The sequence below is a fragment of the Pseudorasbora parva genome, chromosome 14, assembly GCF_024679245.1.
Source record: "Pseudorasbora parva isolate DD20220531a chromosome 14, ASM2467924v1, whole genome shotgun sequence".
NCBI lineage: Eukaryota > Metazoa > Chordata > Actinopteri > Cypriniformes > Gobionidae > Pseudorasbora > Pseudorasbora parva.
The window spans coordinates 24,518,017-24,540,364 of NC_090185.1; the positions used below are offsets into that span (position 1 = coordinate 24,518,017).

General features: G+C 39.2%; 1 protein-coding gene across 7 annotated transcripts in view; it reads left to right on the top strand.

Moving 5' to 3' along the window:
• The window catches only part of tle2a (TLE family member 2, transcriptional corepressor a), a 38,840-nt gene that overhangs the window by 11,209 nt on the left and 5,283 nt on the right, over positions 1–22,348 (top strand). For 2 of the 7 annotated variants that reach the window (XM_067415999.1, XM_067416004.1), the window contains 10 exons: positions 5,137–5,200; positions 8,205–8,249; positions 13,903–13,965; positions 14,463–14,567; positions 17,894–18,107; positions 21,024–21,040; positions 21,279–21,374; positions 21,473–21,517; positions 21,598–21,759; positions 22,014–22,140. In XM_067415999.1, the coding sequence (XP_067272100.1) occupies positions 5,137–5,200; positions 8,205–8,249; positions 13,903–13,965; positions 14,463–14,567; positions 17,894–18,107; positions 21,024–21,040; positions 21,279–21,374; positions 21,473–21,517; positions 21,598–21,759; positions 22,014–22,140 (938 nt within the window). Of the gene's footprint in view, positions 1–5,136; positions 5,201–8,204; positions 8,250–13,902; positions 13,966–14,462; positions 14,568–17,893; positions 18,108–20,977; positions 21,041–21,278; positions 21,375–21,472; positions 21,518–21,597; positions 21,760–22,013; positions 22,141–22,348 lie in introns of all 7 variants that reach the window. The other 5 variants (XM_067415997.1, XM_067416003.1, XM_067415998.1 and 2 more) reach the window with 4 other exon arrangements.

Consider the following 22,348-nt stretch of genomic DNA (forward strand, 5'->3'; position numbering starts at 1 on the left):
AATATGATTTAAAAAGTGCAGTTAGCTTGTGTGTATATATTGAAATAATGGTGCTTTGCTAGCAGGACGATCAGCTTATCAGTTGTCAGGGAAAGAAAGAGACCTTTGCTTTTTTCTTTATCTTCATTGCAGTGCATTGATCTTTAGTGATTAACCCTTCAATGCATGAATGTTTTGCCAATCATTATTACATTATCGGGTCTTAGCGACCCGGCCTATACCTAACACAGATGGATCTCTAGCTGTCGCGATAATATAAAACGCTCCTGATATTAGAGTAATAATTACAGAAGAATAAAATAAACCATATTTTGTTACCTTTGGAGCTTTGAAGGGTTCAGTTTGAGCAGATGTTTTATACCATCATCTCTGTTCTCGTCAGAGCTCAGTCATGCATTCAGCATCTGGCTCATATTTGCCATCTCAAACATATTACCAAAACTACAATTTTCAACATCTTCAAAATGAATGTTTTGATCGCTGATAACTTCTTCACCAGATCCACCATCAAGTGACTGACACTAATATTTGACTGCGTTCAGTTCTTGCAGTTCTTGCATGATTCTTCCTATTCTTTAGTTTTCTGCCTGCGGTAACTGTGAGTGAAACGTCACGTCATTAGTGTGTATCAGACATCGCCACCTTGTGGAATAAAGGTGAAATGCACTTATTCCGTCATCAAAGATTCAATTATTGTTGTGCAGAAAAAAATATACTTGCATTGTTACACACCTTGGGTGTTAACGACCCTATACAATTTTTACAAAAAATATATAGGATTTTTTTTTTTAGTTATATTGTTTATAATGTGTTGATTGGGAAATACTAAGAAGGTTTATGTCTAAGGCCCCGTCCACACGAAGCCAGAGCTTTTCGTATCCAATCTTTTTTTCCCCCTTGTTTCAAGAAATATCTGCGTCCACACGAGAGCTATGAAAACGACTCAAAACAATGTAGTATGTATGCCAGGCCAGTGTGTGGCACTGTAATTCTCCCACAGAAATACACTAAAAACAGAGAAGAAGAGTTATGAATAGAAGGGGTAAAGCAATGGTTGGAAGTGAGGCACAATCTCGCAATAAAATAACAATAAATACATTTGCTACTTAATAGATGTGTTTTATTAATGCCTACAAAGCATACCCTTACAATAATGTAAATACGGTAATTAAATGACGCGATATTGATGTGCGCATGACCAGTGCCCGTAGTTATATCCCTTAACTCTTTCACCATGCTGGACGTAGTGTGATGACATCACCGTTTTGCCAAATATATACGAATTCGCTGTACACACGAAAACGGAAGATTGTTGTTTTCAGATTTATCCACTTTGGGACCCGGTTTCAAAAGTATCGGATTCATGCTTCCAAAACGTCGGATCCGTGTGGACGAAACGCTGATATGATACGTATACAGTAGGGCTGGGACAAAAAATACGTCGACGCAAAATATGCGCGTCGATTCGTCAGATGCAAAATAAAGATGGCGGTGCCGGAGAGTAGTAGCAACCATATGTAACGGAGGCCAGCTAGTAGAAGTTGCTGTGCGAGTAAACCTCACTCCTCTGACCTCAAGAGACGCTCTAGCGACTGACGCTAGAGGTTGCAGCCTTTAGCCTCCTTGTTAGAGCGTCCGACTCCCATGCCGGCAGACCCGGGTTCGAGTCCCGGTCCGAACAGTAGGGGTTACACATAGATATACATAATAAAGTATATTATGTAATTAAGTATATTATTTATTATGTATATCTATGGTAGCAACACGAGTGGCTCCTCAGACTTTCAGAAGTGCAAGGCTTGCGGGTTGGCGCGCGGCGCGCACGGAGCAAGCGCTCTTAACACAGGCATGCGCGCATGTGTTAAGAGAGCTTGCTCCGTGCGCGCACTCGTTTTTTTTGTCACGGCTACATAAACAAATTTCTGCACACAGGAAGACAGATGTTTTGGTAATATTTTATGTATTTTAATCACAAAAACAAACGTTTGCATCAAGTGAAAGCATCGGGCACATTGGCTACCTACATAATAAACTGTTTAAAATGTAAAATGTTCAATGTCTAATCTGTGACCGAGGGTACCCATCCTCTAAGTGAGCAGTTTCATCCCAGGACTATTCCGGTTTTAAACGGAATATTGGCGCCCGTAATGCACTCTACATGTAACTGTTTTCACTGTCATGCTGCGGATGCGTGTGGCGTTTCTGTTGCGGGTCAGCCACGGGGCTGCGTGGCTTTTTCTCTGCGTCACAGGCAGTGTGCAAACTTCAACCTGTTAACATGTGAGCCGAAACAAAAACGGACACGCCACGCAGCCGAGACGCTCACGCTTGCAGTGTGTCCCTGGATTTGATTAACCAACTTGTTGATATTTAATCGATGGGCATAGCCTGTAGGCTGAGTTGCATACATAGAAAAATTGTATATTGTGTTTCTTTGTTGTTGGTTTATACTTATTTATTTGTGTGTGTGTGTGTGTGTGTGTACTTTATGTTTTCAAGGTTTTATTGAATGCATTGCTCTTGTATAGTCTTACTTTGGAATTTTAAGAGCAATAAACATATTGCAATGTTAAGGAATTATTTTTTTCATTCAGATAATTAAATCAACATGTATAAATTGCTATTAGGCAATTAATGGGGTGATAATCGATAATCGAATCGTAACCGAATCGGACAGGAAAGATTAATCGATACATCAAAAAAATAATCGCTAGATTAATCGTTTAGAAAAAAAATAACCGTTTAGTTTAAAAAATAGTTTAAAAAATAATCGTTTATCCCAGCCCTAGTATACAGCTAAGCGCGTCTCTGTGTGGACGGGGCCTAACTTCTAAAATTTGAATGAGGAGGAGGGTTTGTGTTTACGGGTTTAGGGTGGGAATCTTTAGTTATGTTGTTTGTGTGTCTTCATTTCATGTCAGTGTATTTCTTGCATTAATAGGGTCATCTCATCAGCCTAGGGGAGTTAATATTTTGCATTTAATTTATGCATAAACATTAATACTAACATATCAGAATCAATATCCATTTTTTGTACTGTACATAACATTAATTTTGATGCCTAAATTAAATTAACTAGAATAACGTTTTGACATTTGACAACACCTGGTCCTAATTCATCTTTTAACCATTCAAAAGCCATGATGTTAAAATCTCCTTAAAAATGAAGCTTTTTGATTCTTTGACATCAAGATCACAATGGTGGCTAAAGCTTTTTCCAGGATAAATTGTTGTTGGCCTAAGAGATGGAACAACTAATGATCAGTCATGTTTGGACTGGCAGAAGCTTCCAGTTGCTGTTGTTTATTGCATGTTGAGGTGTGCCTGCATTTAACGGATTTGACCTTTTTAAAGTTTAATTCCACATTAGCCTTGATTTACCTCAATAAATCCACTCCAGCCCCGCGGCACGCTGAACTCTCAGTGGCCGTTTCCATGTGGGAGATGTCGCAGAATTTAAATGATGTATTTAAATCTCGTAACTATGTAAATATACGCCTGAAAACAGATCTTTATCCAATGAACCTGACAATATTTGGAAGCCGTCATGCTGTTTTCTCCAACTTCCCCTACGATTTTGCACAAGGGAGCGATGTCTTCACCACATCGCATAATTGAGGCCAACTCATTCAGGCGAGATGGGAAATAAATAAATAAGCAGAGACGGTCTCAGCGAAACGCGCAGCGATAGATTTGTCAGTTCTCGGAAATCCTGCGACGGGGGTGACTTTTGCAGTGAGGCAATTCCAGTGTAATAAATTCTAGCAGGGGAATGAATTTAATCCTCCACAGCTCCCTCTATCACTCTCTCACTTCCCGCACACCCCCACCCCACGCCCATCATCCTCTGCGCTCTTCCTCACTCGCGGTGATAAATGAGTCAATTATCGACGGTTGTGCGCAGTCAGTGAAGGAGAGCGGATGTGCCGTTATTACCTGTTGCGGCGCAGTAATGTTGCGGTATTAATCATATTCTAATTTTCCCAGGCCCTCCCGCGCGCTCGCATAAATCTGACGCCTGCAAACAAGTCAGTGTGTGCAGAGCTGAAATACAGCCAGGAGATGAGTGTGTGTGCTGTTTGATCTTAGTGGATTCAGTCAGGGTCTGTCTGTCTATCTGTCTTAATTTTCTGGTTTATTTATTGATCTGTCTATCTTTACATATCGTTTGTGTCTTTCTATACATGTCTTTTATTTTTTATTCATCCGTCTGTCTTTGGCGTTCTGTATGTTTGTCTATCTTGTAAATGTCTTTCTGTATACTTGTTGGTTACTGTCTATCTTTTCAATATTTGCCTCTACCTATCTTTCTGTCTGCCTTTTTTTATTTTTGTACACTGACTGTAAAAAATTATTTAAAAAATAAGTTACCTGGTTGCCTTAAAATTGAGTTCATTGCAATTAAAAATTTGAGTTCATACAATGAACGTTTTTGAGAATCGTCAACCTTTATTAAAATATTATTAAAAGGTCTTGTAAGCAAATTGGGTAATTGTGTGTTTTTTTTGTGATGACGCAGTGAAGCATGGTAAAATTGTGTTTTTCCATGATTTATCACATTTTTTAATGTGGTTTCGATACAATCATATTTTGAGTTTCCAAATATTACACCAATGTCCTTCATTGTATCAACTCAAATTTTTAATTTCAATAAACTCAGTTTTAAGGCAATTAGGTTACTTACTTTATGTTAAGCCAACAATATTTTTTACAGTGTATCTATTAATATATCTGTATGTCTTTACATCTATGTTGTATTTCTCTACAATTGGCCGTCCTTTTTTTTTTTTGCATTTCATATTTGTGTCTATCTTGTCTCTCAGTTTGTGTCTGTCTGCTGGTCTTTTTCTACCTTTTTATTTGTCTGTAATTGTCTTTTTCTGTCTTTGTTATCTCTCTGGCTATTTATCCGTTGGTCTCTGGGTCTTTGTCTGTTTTTCTGTATATCTTTATATATGTCTGTCCTTATGTCATGTCTTCGCAGTTTGCCAAAGGCAGCATGGAGGGGATTTATTAGACAATTCATACATGCTATAAGTAAATAACTCAATACTGCATGTCCGAGCAGCAAAACAATCCAACAGAATCTCTCTTTCCACCAATCCAACACAACATCTTTCTCTCTTTCTTCTGCAGTCTGAAGTTGGAGTGTGAAAAGCTGGCCACAGAGAAGACAGAAATACAGAGACATTATGTCATGGTAAGACACACACACACACACACACACACTAACTTGCATCAGGCATCAGATGTGACGCGCATCCAAACACCAGACACCATCTTCCTTCAGCTCTCAATCAGAAGTCCTTCAAACGCAGCTCATCCATCACAGAGAATGAGTTTTCAGAGCCGCTGCCATGTGCCTCAGTGCCCACAGATATGGCAGCTATGTGCGCCTGGCATGCCATTTGCTCTTGGCAGACGGCTTAACCCCTTTTCTCTGTCCGTTTTCTTTCACTCCCTTTTTTTTTTCCTTCTTCTTGGCTCATAATTTTTTTAGTGTGGGAGTCGCCTAGCAACACCGTGGGCTCTTGGCAGAGCTGGTGAATACAACAGGCAGCTGTCAGGCCGACTTCTTTTATTGCCAGGGTCTTTCTATCCCTCCGTCTCTGTTGTTTTTACCCTTTTCTATCTGCCTCTCCTTTCCTTTTTACTTGATTTTCTCTCTCTGTCTAATAAAATTACACTCATTTGACTCTGCCACGCCAGTATTTATCCAGCTAGCTAAAAGGAATTTAGTAAAAAGTCAAAATTGAATACTCGCCCTCATATTATTCTTTTTCCCCCCATCGGAATGGAAAAAGTCCATTGGAAAAATCGGTTGATCGATAAAACAACAAACAAAAGTAGTCCTTGGGTTGTATGCTTATGTAAATGTTCTGAGGTAATTTTTGCCAGGAACAAAACAAAATTGATCTGTATTCACTAGTGTTGTCGAATCGATTAATCGCAGTAAATCGAATCTAAGGCCCTGTTTACAGCTGGTATTAAGATGCGTTTTGGTCGATTGGTTCATAAGTAGATGAGGGAGACACATTCCCGTTTACACCTGGTGGTATCTTTTGTCCAGTTTCAACGACTTCTGTCCTGATTCCTTTGAAGGAGGGTTTTTGGGTCGGTAAATGTATGGGTTTTATCCGATAAAAAAAAAAAAATCTAATGAATGAAATAAGCGTACGCAATTTACGTACGAACTTGAATGTTGATGACGGAAAAACATGCAGAGAGCAGCATCTTTCATTTCTGCTCTGATAGCCGCAAGACCACGCCAAATGCTCTGAGCGTGTGTTCGAAATCAGTATTGGTGAGAGAACATTGTGCTTTGGACATTTTTTTTGGTCTGGGGTCTTCAGCTGACAGAGCTTTAATCCCGGCTGGCTAGCGTGCATCCCAAATGTTTACGCGTTAGGTCATGTTGACTGATCAGGCATAACATTATGACCGCTGACAGGTTAAGTGAATAACACTGATTATCTCTTCATCACGGCACCTGTTAGTGGGTGGGATATATTAGGCAGCAAGTGAACATTTTGTCCTTAAAGTTGATGTGTTAGAAGAAGAAGGAAAAATGGAAAAGCATAAGGATTTGAGTGAGTTTGACAAGGGCCAAATTGTGATGGCTAGACAACTGGGTCAGAGCATCTCCAAAACTGCAGCTCTTGTGTGTTTCCGGTCTGCAGTGGTCAGTATCTATCAAAAGTGATCCAAGGAAGGAACAGTGGTGAACCGGCAACAGGATCATGGGTGGCCATGGCTCATTGATGCACGTGAGGAGCTAAGGCTGGCCCGTGTGGTCTGATCAAACAGGCGAGCTACTGTAGCTCCGATTGCCCAAGAAGTTAATGCTGGTTTTGTTAGAAAGGCGTTTGAATACACAGTGCATCGCAGTTTGTTGCGTATGGGGCTGCATAACCGCAGACCAGTCAGGGTGCCCATGCTGACCCCTGTCCACTGCCAAAAGAGCCAACAGTGGGCACATGAGCATCAGAACTGGACCATGGAGCAATGGAATAAGGTGGCCTGGTCTGGGGAATCACGTTTTCTTTTACATCATGTGGATGGCCAGGTGCGTGTGCGTCGCTCACCTGGGGAACACATGGCACCAGGATGCACTATGGGAAGAAGGTAAGCCGGCGGAGGCAGTGTGATGCTTTGTGCAATGTTCTGTTGGGAAACCTTGGGTCCTGCCAACCATTTGGATGTTACTTTGACAAGTACCACCTACCTTAGCATTGTTGCAGTATTACACAATATTTGGTCATAATGTTATGCCTATATATAATATATATTTGACAGCATATATATATATGGGATATATTAGGGATATATAATCCCTAATATATATATATATATATATATATATATATATATATATATATATATATATATATATATATATATATATATATATATATATATATATATATATATATATATATATAATATTTGACAGCACTAGTATTCACTTCTTTTGCATCTCACCCACATTCAGATTCAAAAAAGATCCAGACTTGATGTGAGATTCTGTGAAGGTGAATATTTTCCATTTAATACAGTCTTGAATTATAGTCTGTCATTCATGTGGGCTATATTTATTCATTTTTGAACCTTTCAGTCATAATCACTATGCATTGCTGTTGTACAGCAAGAACTGGATAAAAGACTTAAAAATAACCACATACAGATTTACACCATGTCATGGCAAGGTCGCATCCGGTGTAGACACGGTGTTAGAATAAAATGATGGTAATATGGGAGAGAAATGAGAGTGTATAAAGATATTTTTTTAATGAGTGCTGTTATGATTCAAGATGGTATTTGGTGCTGAATGCCAACTTCTCCAGATTATTTTAACAATGAATCCTCTGCACAAACTGGCCATAGATCAGTTTTAAAGAGCTATTTGTGGCAAGATCTGCATTTCAATAGAAATTCTGCAAAAGGCAAACGATTGCCCCATGCAGATTTCACAACAGGTTCAAGTTGGGCTCACAAATTTGCTGCCTTAACCAAGAGAAAATGGTTTGAAAGTGACTTTTGTGTGAGCTGTGCTTTATACATCACTACACTGTTGACAGTAGACAATGAACACATTTTGCCTTTTTCCCCCCAAGCAAATAATAAAATTAATGAACTTTTAAAACCGCTAACTTAAATACTCTTTCTAGTATGTGACCGTTTAATGATATCCTCTTCTTTTTCAGTACTACGAAATGTCCTACGGCCTCAACATAGAGATGCACAAACAGGTAAGTGTGCAGAATATTTTTATTATTACGCTTAAGCCAAAATGGAAAGGGTATAAATTGCAATTGCAAAAGCTTATTTTTCCTCTCGTGTTCCGGTTTTATAATGACCAAGGTGGGCTTTCTTCAGGACAAAACCTTTCAAAGTGGTTTTAAAGAATCCTCACTAACATTTTCAGTACCTAATAAATGAAAAATATTAAGTACACAAAATACTCACTAAATGGCAAGTCAGTTGCTGGATAGTTGACCAATGTGACCCATCACTAGTGATACAGTATACATGCAAAACTTCAACGGTTTTAATGTGGGCTTTCGGTGTGAAACTGCCTATTAGGTGAGATGTTCTGATTTTGTGCTGAAGAGTTTTATTATTCCTTTTATCTTTTGTAGGGTTCATAATTCAGATTCAATTATGCAGGGATCTTTTTCACAGCTGTTTTATATAGTTGAAATCCTCTTAAGTCTGGCCTGTGGCACTTGTTTTAAAATTAATCTGCAAACAAACTAATTAGATCAACAAATAACGTGTGTGCAGCACACTTCCCCTTTTCCACACACACACACACACACACACACACACACACACACACACACACACACACACGAGAGCGATTGTGCGATTTATCTAAAAGTAGCTAGCTGTGACTTTCTCGCTCTCCTTCCTCATAAATTGCGTACTGCATCTGCATTTCCCGACCTTCCTCGCTCAGTCTCTCCCTCTTTCTCTCTCTCTCTCTCTCTCTCTCTCTCTCTCTCTCTCTCTCTCTCTCTCTCTCTCTCTCTCTCTCTCTCTCTCTCTCTCTCTCTCTCTCTCTCTCTCTCTCTCATGCAGATGTCAGGTCAGTTTAAATTAGGTCAGTGCTCTTGGAGCGTCTGTTCTCTCCCTCCGTTTCAATTGCGCTTCTTTTTTGACATGCTCCACGAATTCCCTTCTCTAATGTAGCTAACGCCCCCTCCCTCATCTTTCTGCATCTCCCATCACTCTGTAATTTCCTTAACTGTGCCTTTCTTCTAGCCTCTTTTTTTCGTTCTCCCGATTTCTCCTCTTACGCTCCTTCCCTCCTTCCCACCCCTCCCCTTTTCCCAGCCTCCCCCACTCTCTCCTCTGAAGATGTCATTTTGTAGTTGCCATTCCCTAACAAGAAATCATTGTGTTTCCCTGGGGAGGGCTATGATGGATAGATATAGAGGAGATGGGGGTGGGGGTCTGTTCCTCCTTTATTTTTCTGGAAAAAAAAAAGGGGGGGGGGGGGGGGGTGTTCTTCGCACAGCCAGTAATTCACTTAAAGGGAAAAGGGAAAGTGGACTCAAATTTATATACTCACCCAAAAATATATTGACATGCAAAGAGGTATTTTGAAGAATGTGCTGGTCGCTCTTAACCGGGCAATTACAGTGAATTCAAAAAGGATGTGAAATGATTTGTTTTATATTTATTTATTTTAAAAATTGAGTAATTTTATTGTTTTGTCTTTTTTTATTAGTGATTTTTTTTTTAATGTATTTTTTCCCTGTCTTTTAGCTTTAGTACAAAATTAAAACTAAATGAAAATTAGATGTTTTATTGACAACTAGCTGCAATTAAATAAGTTGAAGGGGTTTTATATTTTATTTTTTTATTTGAACTATTTATTAGTGAATACATTTTTTTATGGTTTTAATTTAGCTATAATATCCATGGGTCATACAATACATTTTTGTAATCAACAAACTCAAATTTAAGTCAGTGAGTTGAATTTGAGGGCTGATCAGTTAAATTTTCTTTAAAATGTTATAATTTTGGAAACTGACTAAACAGATTCATTAAATATACCTGATCCAAATAAATGCTTTGATCCAGTGTTTTTTTTTTTATATTATTACATTCTTTTTTAACATTACATATCTATACATTTTTATATAATTTTTTATTTTAATTTTACGTTTTAGTGATTTTGTTTTATGACTTTTTTACATTTCATTTTTGCTTTATTTTAATTTAGTTACTTAAATACAAAAATTACCAAGGATATTTTATTTGTAAATTTTTATATATATATATATATATATATATATATATATATATATATATATATATATATATATATATATATATATATATATATATATATATATATAATATATACAGTCTTGTTCAAAATAATAGCAGTACAATGTGACTAACCAGAATAATCAAGGTTTTTCGTATATTTTTTTATTGCTACGTGGCAAACAAGTTACCAGTAGGTTCAGTAGATTCTCAGAAAACAAATGAGACCCAGCATTCATGATATGCACGCTCTTAAGGCTGTGCAATTGGGCAATTAGTTGAATTAGTTGAAAGGGGTGTGTTCAAAAAAATAGCAGTGTGGCATTCAATCACTGAGGTCATCAATTTTGTGAAGAAACAGGTGTGAATCAGGTGGCCCCTATTTAAGGATGAAGCCAACACTTGTTGAACATGCATTTGAAAGCTGAGGAAAATGGGTCGTTCAAGACATTGTTCAGAAGAACAGCGTACTTTGATTAAAAAGTTGATTAGAGAGGGGAAAACCTATAAAGAGGTGCAAAAAATGATAGGCTGTTCAGCTAAAATGATCTCCAATGCCTTAAAATGGAGAGCAAAACCAGAGAGACGTGGAAGAAAACGGAAGACAACCATCAAAATGGATAGAAGAATAACTAGAATGGCAAAGGCTCAGCCAATGATCACCTCCAGGATGATCAAAGACAGTCTGGAGTTACCTGTAAGTACTGTGACAGTTAGAAGACGTCTGTGTGAAGCTAATCTATTTTCAAAAATCCCCCGCAAAGTCCCTCTGTTAAAAAAAAGGCATGTGCAGAAGAGGTTACAATTTGCCAAAGAACACATCAACTGGCCTAAAGAGAAATGGAGGAACATTTTGTGGACTGATGAGAGTAAAATTGTTCTTTTTGGGTCCAAGGGCCACAGGCAGTTTGTGAGACGACCCCCAAACTCTGAATTCAAGCCACAGTACACAGTGAAGACAGTGAAGCATGGAGGTGCAAGCATCATGATATGGGCATGTTTCTCCTACTATGGTGTTGGGCCTATTTATCGCATACCAGGGATCATGGATCAGTTTGCATATGTTAAAATACTTGAAGAGGTCATGTTGCCCTATGCTGAAGAGGACATGCCCTTGAAATGGATGTTTCAACAAGACAATGACCCAAAACACACTAGTAAACGGGCAAAGTCTTGGTTCCAAACCAACAAAATTAATGTTATGGAGTGGCCAGCCCAATCTCCAGACCTTAATCCAATTGAGAACTTGTGGGGTGATATCAAAAATGCTGTTTCTGAAGCAAAACCAAGAAATGTGAATGAATTGTGGAATGTTGTTAAAGAATCATGGAGTGGAATAACAGCTGAGAGGTGCCACAAGTTGGTTGACTCCATGCCACACAGATGGTCATACAACTAAATATTAGTTTAGTGATTCACAGGATTGCTAAATCCCAGAAAAAAAAATGTTTGTACAAAATAGTTTTGAGTTTGTACAGTCAAAGGTAGACACTGCTATTTTTTTGAACACACCAACTAATTTCAACTAATTGCCCAATTGCACAGCCTTAAGAGCGTGCATATCATGAATGCTGGGTCTTGTTTGTTTTCTGAGAATCTACTGAACCTACTGGTAACTTGTTTGCCACGTAGCAATAAAAAATATACTAAAAACCTTGATTATTCTGGTTAGTCACATTGTACTGCTATTATTTTGAACAAGACTGTATATATAATATATATTATATACATATATATATATATGTATGTATATATATGTGTGTGTGTATGTATATGTATATATGTGTGTATATGTATATATATATATATATATATGTGTATATGTATATATATATATGTATGTATGTATGTATGTATGTGTTTTGCTCATGAATCTGAAGACTATCTGAAATCTACACTGTAAGCATTTTTGTTGGTTTAACTTAAAAAAGTAAGTAACCTGGTTGCCTTAAAATTGAGTTTATTGAAATGAAAACTTTGAGTTGATACAATGAAGGAAATGTGTTTGATAAATAGAAACTCAAAATATTATTGTATCTGAACCACATGAAAAATGTGATAAATCATGAAAATAACACTATTTGACATGTTTCAATGCGTATTCAGAAATAAAACACACACAATTACCCAATATGCTTACAAAATCTTTTAATAATCTTTTAATAAAGGTTGTCGAATCTCAAAAAATGTTCATTGTATTAACAAAATTTTAAGGCAACCAGGTAACTTTTTTTTTATAAATAATTTTTTACAGTGTAGATGTTAAGATTCTCTGTGAATAATGACCATATTATGTCATATTAATCCCTTTCTTGATATTTTTATGGTGATTTGGTGTCCTTTTGAAGCTTAAAACCTCCAGACATTCCCCATTCACTATAATTGCCCTGTAAAAAAAAGTTACCAGCACAATCTTCAAAATATCTCTTCTTTTGCATATCTCGTCATATGCATTTCGATATCATACATGTTTGGAACATGAAAGTCGGACATTTGTGAATATTTATTTATTTATTTATTTATTTTTTAAGAGAAATTTGGGTGAACAGAAATTACAATATTAGTTTCTACCTGTTGGCAAAATAAACAGTTGTGGGGAGGGTTGCCCTCAGCTCGGGGGAGCTCTTGTTTGGTTGTTGGTTAAAGATTACAATGGTCTTAGCATGGAAACCCCCAGCACTGCCTCAAAAGACTCCACAGCTCAATGGGGCAAGACCAGTGACCTCCAGAAAGAGAGCTCTCAGGGGGAGGCGTCACTCCTCTCGGCTGGACCAGAGCAGCAGATGCTGGGCATGAATATTTCAGGCATCCTCTCTGCTCACTGCGTAACAATTAGCATGAGCCAGATGTGGAGGGCTAAAATATTTACTAGCTGTGTGAGCAGAGGTAGCAGGTTACACTCTTACAACATCTTGGTTTGATAGATGCGTTTTGGACAGGATTGTATATTTTACTATCACATGGGCATTTCAGTCTGTAACTGTAATTTCCACCTCAGCCTCATGCCCAAAGATTCATGGGTTGCCTGATGCTTTGTGGACAAAAAATGGTACCAGCTGGTTTAAGTAGTTTTTTTTTTTTTGTTGCTTTTACAAGGCAAAATTTGCACTGTTCATGGCATTAACTCTTTGGAAAACAGTTCAGTATATCTGTTTGTAAAAGGTAGTTTCATGTAAACAAATTATTCTTTGTAATTATGCAAGTTATTATTTAGCTAGGTAAGTTATGGACAAATGTACTCGCTCTCTTTAAAACAAACACACATTGGTTTTGTCTCACTATATTTCAGTCAAACAGTCTCAGTCTCTGCCTGAGCGGAAAGCTAGTGGGACCGTTAGGCATCGCTAAATAAGCAATGTTTTGATGTCTTAATAAAAGTTGTTGCTTCATCCTCACTATTGTATTACTACTACTGCTGCTACTACTGATAATAATAGTACTTTTATAGTAGTAGTTGTAGATCATAAAATAGCCAAACTAGTGTAGAGAGAGGTCATTTTACATTTCAAAAATACAAAAATATACATTTTTGCAAACAAAAACATTAAAGCAAATAGAAACTGATTCCAGTTAATTCATTTCTTTCTGCTCCTAAATCTTTCTCTCTCTCCCATATCTCTGCAGACGGAGATCGCCAAACGGCTGAATGTGATTTGTGCCCAGCTCATTCCATTTCTGTCGCAGGAGGTGAGATGAGACCAACACACACTTAGTCCCACAGCTACACATCACGACACTCACACATGCCACATTGCGTTCAGCCGTTCTGTGATTGATAATTCACTCCCTTGTGTTTGCACGCACACAATATCACTCTTTTTGTTTTGTTTTGTTTTTTGTTTCTCACACACATACAATCACACTTTTTGTTTTTTCTCTTTTCCTCTCATATTTCCTCACGTTTCACACACACTCATTCTGATGCCTTTGGGAAGCCTATTGTTATTCTTGTAAACCCACTTCCACAAAAACGCTTACAGTTTGCCCAAAGCTTTTCCTGACAGAAGAAAAACAACTTCCCCCTCCTGTTTTAAGTGTGTGTGTTCATACAAAATGCGCACACACATATACTAGAAAATGAAAATTGCACAGTACACAAAGACACACTAGGGCGGCCATCTGCCTTGTTTTGTTGCTCGTTGTTTGTTTATCATTGACAGCCATTTTTTGACCTCCGTCCACAGCACCAGCAGCAGGTGGTCCAGGCCATGGAGCGCGCCAAACAGGTGACTATGGGGGAGTTGAATGCGTCGATAGGGGTACGTGGACTCCCCCCTCTGCCTCCCACAGTGTGTACTTCCATCTTTTCATCCTTTTTTTTTTTTTTTTTACACTTTCCTCTTGAGTTGCCATAGCAGTTTTCTTTTTTTATGGTTTGCTTATATTTTTGAAAGAGTGGAAAGTTGCACTTTTTTAGAACTAGGCTATGGTTGTGCAAAACTCCATAGTTTTTTAGTCGACTTGTCTAAGAATGCGTGGTATAATGTGTGGTTTTGGGTTCTCTTGACCCCAGTCGAATAAATTTTTAGGGCCCGTTTACGACATGTTTCTATGTTAGGGTAGATAGAATTTGAGTTTTTCAAGTTGTACTTATTTTTCATACAAAATACTAAACTTATTATGAGCCTTCCGGAAAATGGCAGGATGCTCAAACTCAAAAACAAAAAGTCGGTAAATGTTGTTGTACTGAATCTGTCGCGTTCATGTCTGCCTGTTATTTCCCCCTTGGAACAAAAAAAAGTTAATTGGTCACACTTTAGATTAGGGTCCAATTCTCACAATTAACTAACTATTATCAAAGCTACACTATGTAATGTTTCCGTCCGCTAAAGAGCGCCTATTCAAAACAAAGGCATAGTTTGATGTGGCCAAGTTTGAGCGCAGGATCTTGGGACATGTGGTCTTCACCTCACAGCCAGTGGAAAATAATCGGGATAGGCCTCAGAAATCGGAAGCACAAATCATGTTCATGAATGCGGTTATTAACGTTACTGTAGTATGAAGCAGAGCAGGACCGAGTGTTGAGGGGGCTGAGCAATGCCACTGGAGTGATTGTTACGCAAACACACGGCTCACTAGGAACGCAACTTTTATGATGACAGGACACAGTCGCCGCTGCCATTTCCGCTTTTCCGGTCATGAGTATGAGGTAACGCAGCTCTGTTTATCATATTAGATACATAGTGCACCTTTAATAGGTAGTAAGTAGGAATGCGACATGTTGCCTATACATGTTAGCATCTATCAGCCACCATATTGGCCAATATGTTTATCTTTAATGTTATCATTATTGGCCCAATAAGTACATTTGGCCCCACTTTATTTTAGGTGGCCTTAAGTACTATGTACTTACATCAGAAAATAAGTACAATGTACTTACTGTTTAAAATTGTATTGCAAAGCACTTTTGCTGATATTGAGGTGGGATACGGGTAGACTTAGGGACAGGTGTGGTGGTGTGGGTCAGTTTAACGGTAGGATTAGGTGTAAGGGAAGTGCCAACTGTGTAATTACAAATGTAACTACAGAAATTAATTCCAGACGTAATTACATGCAGGTATTTTTTTAAAAGTCCCATTCTTCGCGTGTTTTCGAAGCTTTGATTATGTTTACAGTGTGCAATATAACATGAGTTCATGGTTCGCGTGTAAAAAAACACAGTATTGTGTTCTGATTGGGCCAGCGCTTCCCATGTTGTGATTGGACAGCAGCTTAGCGCACTTTGCCCGGAAAGGTCCCGCCTCTTACCATAACGGGGAGATGCAAGCGCTGAATGCGCTCTCTTCTCCACGTGGGAGAGCGACAAGACCACGCCCCCTTTTTTGCGTGTTCTTGTGGGCGGAGGGTTGGTCAACAAACGGTTCTAGTGGCGTCATTACATCCCTGCACTTCCTGCTGTAGTCCAAACCAGCCGTTCGCTGTAGGCTTTGAAAGGGAACTTCTGTTAAATAAAATATCTCGCTTGGCATTGAACTTTAAGCTTTATCATTTTACAGGTATTATTAATGCTCTAACAGCAACATTACACACTAACTAAAGTTTGAAAGATGGAATCGCAAAGAACGGGACCTTTAAATGTAAGTACAATGTAAAAACATGTATGTACGCTAAGTGCATTGTATCAAATTATTAATTAAAATGTTAGTACATAGTTAAGGCCACCTAATATAAAGTGGGTCCGTAAATCTGGCCGATATATTAAAGCCGATAAATAATGATTTATTTCCTTCAGATGCACACTGTTTACCATGATGGTTTTGAATTGCTTGAAATATGATTGGAATCACTTCATAAAAGGAAATAAAGTGCAACAGGCAGAGCAAGTATACTTATAGGCGACATAAAATCATAATGAGAACATTATAATTGTCTGCTTGGAACATGGCTTTTGACGGTGAGACTTTTGTTTTTGTAATCAGGCTCTTAAAAATTATATAAAAAATTGGATTTACATTTATCCGTTAATATATCGGTTATCTGCTTTCAAATACAAGGAATTGTCAGTTATCGTTATTGGCCGAAATGTTCATATCGGTGCATCCCTATTAGTAAGGTAGTTGTTAAGTTTAAGTATTGGGTAGGCTCATTAATGGATGTTGAATATGATCATGCAGAATAAGGCATTAATATGCGTTTTATAAGTACTAATAAACAACCAATATATTAGTAATATGCATGCTAATAAGAAAATTGTGAGAAATGGACCCTAAAACTGAAGTGTTTGCATATTATAAAAAAGCACAAAAAAGGCATCCACACAACTTGTGTGTTATTTGAGAAGTTATCTGAAGCCGTACAATAGCTTTATCCGAAAGCTTGTTGGAATTCATAATTGTTGCATTAGTAACCTATCATGATATTTGAATCTATAAGTAAGCTTCAACGGACTAAAAGGTCTATGAATAATGACTTTTGCGTGACAAGAGTCTAAACAATTGTTCATTGAAAAGGAGGTGTGACTTTCTTTTTGTTCTACGAGAAAAATAACCGTGTACAGGTTTAGTATGACATGAAGATGAGCAAATAATTAAAAAACGCTCTCTTCTCGTCGGAACATGTCACGCATAGTTAGGACGAGGTTTGAGTTGCCACCAGTTGACATCCCCATTTACGTTTTTTTCCCCCACATCTGATTTCCCGTGTTTTTATTCACTTTTACGTTTTGATTTCTCACATGACCATCATGAACTTTGTATTTTATTTTGGGGTGCTCGTTAGCGAATGCTGGAGCAGTGCTGTTCCCCGACCAAGCCGTTAGAGCAGGTCGACACCATTTCATCGGGCTCCCTCAATCCCGGGACACTGGGAAGGGGTCATGAATGCATTCCCTTTGTAACGGCCTCTTCGTTTGTGGTGCAGATCCAAGTCTTAACTGTGTTGTGTATTTTTTTTTTTCTCTCTCCCTCCCTTTCCTCTCATCTCTCTCTCCTCCTCCTCCTCCTCCTCATGCTCTTTTCATTTCCTCTGGCTATCTGTTTCTTCACTCCACTTCCATCTCGGCCTCTGTGTCGCTCTCTTTTATCTTCCACACTCCCTTCATCTATTTCTCCCCCCTCTCTCTGACCCCCGCCCTTCCTTCATTGCTCCATCGTTCCCTTCCTCTCGTTCCCTCTAGCAACAGCTGCAGGCCCAGCACCTTTCCCAGCATGCTGCCCAGGGGCTGCCCATGGCCCCTCACCCCTCCGGACTGCCTCACCCGGGACTGGCTCTTGGAGGCAGCTCTGGGTTGCTAGCCCTCTCCGGGGCCCTTGGTGCCCAGCTGGCCTCTAAAGACGAGCGAGCCCATTTGGAGGCAGTGGCGGCAGCCGCCGCAGCAGAGCACCACAGAGGTATAACAAATAAAATCATCCTGACAGATCACTTGACCAGTTTAACACCAGGAACAGAACTAACAAAATAAATGCGTTTACAAGTGCATTTGTAATGGTAGTCAATGGGACGTCACAAATATGTAATCGAATGGATCTTTCGACGCAAGTGCACAAACCATGTGGCCAATTGTTGTCTAATTAACGAGTGTATAAGATGGACAAAGTTGAGTTACAATTGCTTCATCTAGGTCTGTTAATTTGACTTTGCCGAAACGAAAGGGAGATGATTTTTTTTTTTTATTAGCGCTGTTAGTTGGAATTATGCAATGGAGGAAAGGTTTGTGGAGCTATGACAGTAATACTCCTGCCTTTATGATGCTTCCTCAAGGGATTACCAAAAGATAAATCCTGGAAAACTATAGTAAAGGTGCTTCAGCATCCTGTTTGAGTACTGGAATTAGCATTAATTCACCCCAAAATGAAAATTGTCATTAATTCCTCACCCTTATGCCATTCCACACCCTTAACGCCGCATTCACACGGGGCGTAGGCGTTAACGCTTGACGGAGGGCGTGGCTGAAGCTGGGTGCTGACGCGATCGTCATAGTGACAACAGCCAATCACATTAACTTGCCGCTTGGACCAAAACACAACACAAAAAAGCGCCTTTTTATGACAGCTAGTCTGTGAGACGAAATGGATGCCGATTTGGTTGTATGTGCGAGTGCGATTGCCTGTGTAGTTGTTGTCAGCGCACTGCACAGGTGCACAAAGCTGTTAAGTATATTAAATCCTGAAAAAGCGCCGACAGCGGGAAGAATATCACGTAGTGGTCCAGGAGCTGCGTCTGGATTTTTAACGGTCTATGGTCTGGATGGTTCACGGAGCAGTAATGAACGCAATTGGCTAGCGTCTGCTGTAGGATATTTGCATACGGCGATCTGATTGGATGACGCCTGCGCTGGCGCTTGAAAAGTTGAGAATTCTTCAACTTCTGCCGCTTGCAACGCGAGTGAAGCGCCGCGACGGATCCCACAATTCAGTTCGGCAACGGATGATGTCACCCATTCAAAGTAAATGGGAAGCGTTAACGCCTACGCCCCGTGTGAATGCGGCGTAAGACCTCTTCGGAACACAGATGAAGATATTTTTATTGAAATCCGATGGTTTAGAAAGGCCTTCATTAGCCACAGTCATTTCCACACTCAAACCCATAAAAGGCACTAAAGACGTCGTTACAAAGCCCATCTCACTACAGTGGTTCTACAATAATTTAATAAAGCGACGAGAATAGTTTTTGTGCACTTAAAAAAACGATGAAATAACGACTTATATCGTGATGGCCGATTTTCAAACACTTTTTCCTGAAGCCTCGGAGTTTAATGAATCAGCTTATCGATTGATGATTTGCATCGCGTGTCAAACTGCTGAAATCATGTGACTGGCGATCCAAACCGCTGATTCGATAAGCTCTACGACGTGGTGTTTTGAAATCGGCCCATCACTATTTAAGTCGTTATTGAGGTTTTTTTGCGCTCAAAAACTATTCTCATCACTTCATTAAATGATTATATAGCCACTGTAGTGAGATGGGCTTTGTAACGACGTCTTTAGTGCCTTTTATGGGTCTTGAGAGAGGAAATGACATTGATGTCAATGAAGGCCTATCTGAGCCATCAGATTTCAACAAAAATATCTTGATTTGTTTTCTGAATATGAACGGAGGTCTTACAGGCGTCGAATGACATTAGGGTAAATAATTAATGACACAATTTTCATTTTTGGGTGAACTAACCCTTTAAGCTGACACAACTTAGCCATTGTTTGTTTACGCTCTTGTTTCTAGGAGACCGTTGCTAGTTCCGCCTTCTCGATGACATCACGCGTTGTTAAAGATGGCAAACAATGATTGGTCAGGAAGCAACCTGTGATCTGACTTGGTTCTTGTCCACAGCACGACAAGAATTTAGGTGTCAAAATCACATAATCTGACACGTGACTATCGCAACAGACAGAAATACTGTGTAGTCCGAACCCGGCATAAGAACAGGTCTTTCTTTACCTGTATATACTAATTAATCTGAACACAAATTAAATCTGTAATAATTACTCATTATGGCTGAATGATATGGGGACACAATCAATACAACTTTTTTTAAATGAACTTTTGGAAAAAATTACATATCAATATCCTACATAATAATTGTATTAAGCTTATTAATAAATAAAAAAAACTAAACAAAAGATATATTACTATTGTAATATTTCACGGTGAAAAAAATAAATGTATTAAGTATTTGTTAATAATAATAATATAACTTTATTTTACATTACAACTTAAAAATTAAAATAGTATAATGAGCCATGAAATTCACATGACCAACTTTTTAACATAAGCTAAATTTGCATAGGGAACATTTTTGCACTGGCGCAAAACTGATTCCGTAGATTCCCGTTTAAATGACTGGATATCACCCACAACATTTCACACCTTAATTTAAAAAAATTTTATTGGGCAAAAAAAATACTGTGGAGGAGATCTGAGTTGTATCTAGATATTAGAATCATAGACCAGACTCGAGCCAGTAACTAATCACCTAACAACCACATAGCAGCATGCTAGTATTTGCAAAGCAATTCCCTTTGCATTGCACCACTCATACGTCCTTCATAAAAAGCACAATCTCCCCTGTCTGAAATGTTGACCAGTTCATCTTTGAAGTCTGTCAGCTCATGCATTTCATCAATGAAACATGAAAGAGTGGGAACTGAAGGAACCTGCTTCTGTTATTATTAGCTCTGGGCTAATCCAATGGCTTGTTTTGTCTGTTGGCGTGTGAGTTTTGTCTAACTGTCATAGTCACATTGTTTGTTTTTTGGTTTGTTTTGACTGGCCGCGGGGACGTTTACCTGCCCTTCCCATGATCCACACAGACCGTGAACCTGGACCAGTGAGTATCAGTAGGATCCGTCCATTTTCTTTCTCCCTCTCTGTCTCTTTCTAGTTGAGTTCCTCTCAGTGCAGACTGTCATGCATTAGGCGTCTCTTTTGCCTGTGGGTCCAGCAGTTATGGAGCTGATTTGATTTATCCCTCGTCTCCTACATCATTATCTCTTTCTTCTCGCTCGCACACACTTACACGCACATCCTCTCTGTCCTACTCTGCCTTTCCACTCTCATTTTCTCAGAGTTCACTCTCAAACGGAGACAAAGGCAGGCCTTCAGACTACCTCAGCAACGGAAAAAAGAGAAAAGCAGACGAGAAGGAGTTTATGACTGACTACGTAAGTGTTGAATTTACATCGTCCTTTTATGACTCATAAACATGATCTTTATTTGATTTAAGCACACACACTCAACTCTGAGGCGCTTTCTCTTTCAGGGCAGCGACGCTGAGAAGAGCGATGACAATTTGGTCGTTGACGAGGTCGGTTTGTGTTAAAGAATGAGAACGAGGCTGGGCATATTTTCCCTGATTAAATCGTCATGTGCATTGCGTTCCCTCAGGACCCTTCTTCTCCAAGAAGCGTGCAGTCGTACTCCTCCAGAGAGAACGGATTAGATAAACTCCCTCCTTCCCGTAAGGAGCCTCTGCCCCAGGCCAGTCCGACCTCGCTGGCTTCCTCCAGCAGTGCTGCTTCTCCTTCACGCAGCAAGGAGCCTCCACCGGTACATATATAAATATATTACTCGAAAACACACACAAACATGTTCATTTCAAATGCATTGTTCATTTAGCGAACAAGTTACTCCCCCAAATTAAAGTGTCTCGCAGTGCACTCCATCACAATACCGTTCACACACCTTTCCTTGTTAAAAACAGACCGTTCCCACTTGAGTTTGACTAGCGCTGCATATTTTTACCTACAAATATACCTTTCCTGAATAATTAATGCGTGTAAATGTGTTCCCTATACTTGCAGAGAGAGAAGTCCAGCACTCCAGGGATGAAGCCTGGCACGCCCATGTCCCAGGAGTCGTCCACCCCAGGCCCCAGCGTTCCTCCGCAGTTTCGCCCCGTTCCTGGGAAGCCGGGGGTTGACCCTCTTGGTAAGACTCAGGTTTTAATGTCTTTATTAAGGGTTTGACGGCTTGTCGGCCAGCAGAGGGCAGTAGTGGTCTTCCTGTTTCTGAGAAGGACGTCTTGTTTTAATTGGTGCTGAGCTCCTGTCCTTGGAGGCTTTGTAATTTTAGCATTCCTGAGAATGATATCAAAGGGTCTAGTTTCTTTGGCAGGATCTATTTATTCAAAAATCTA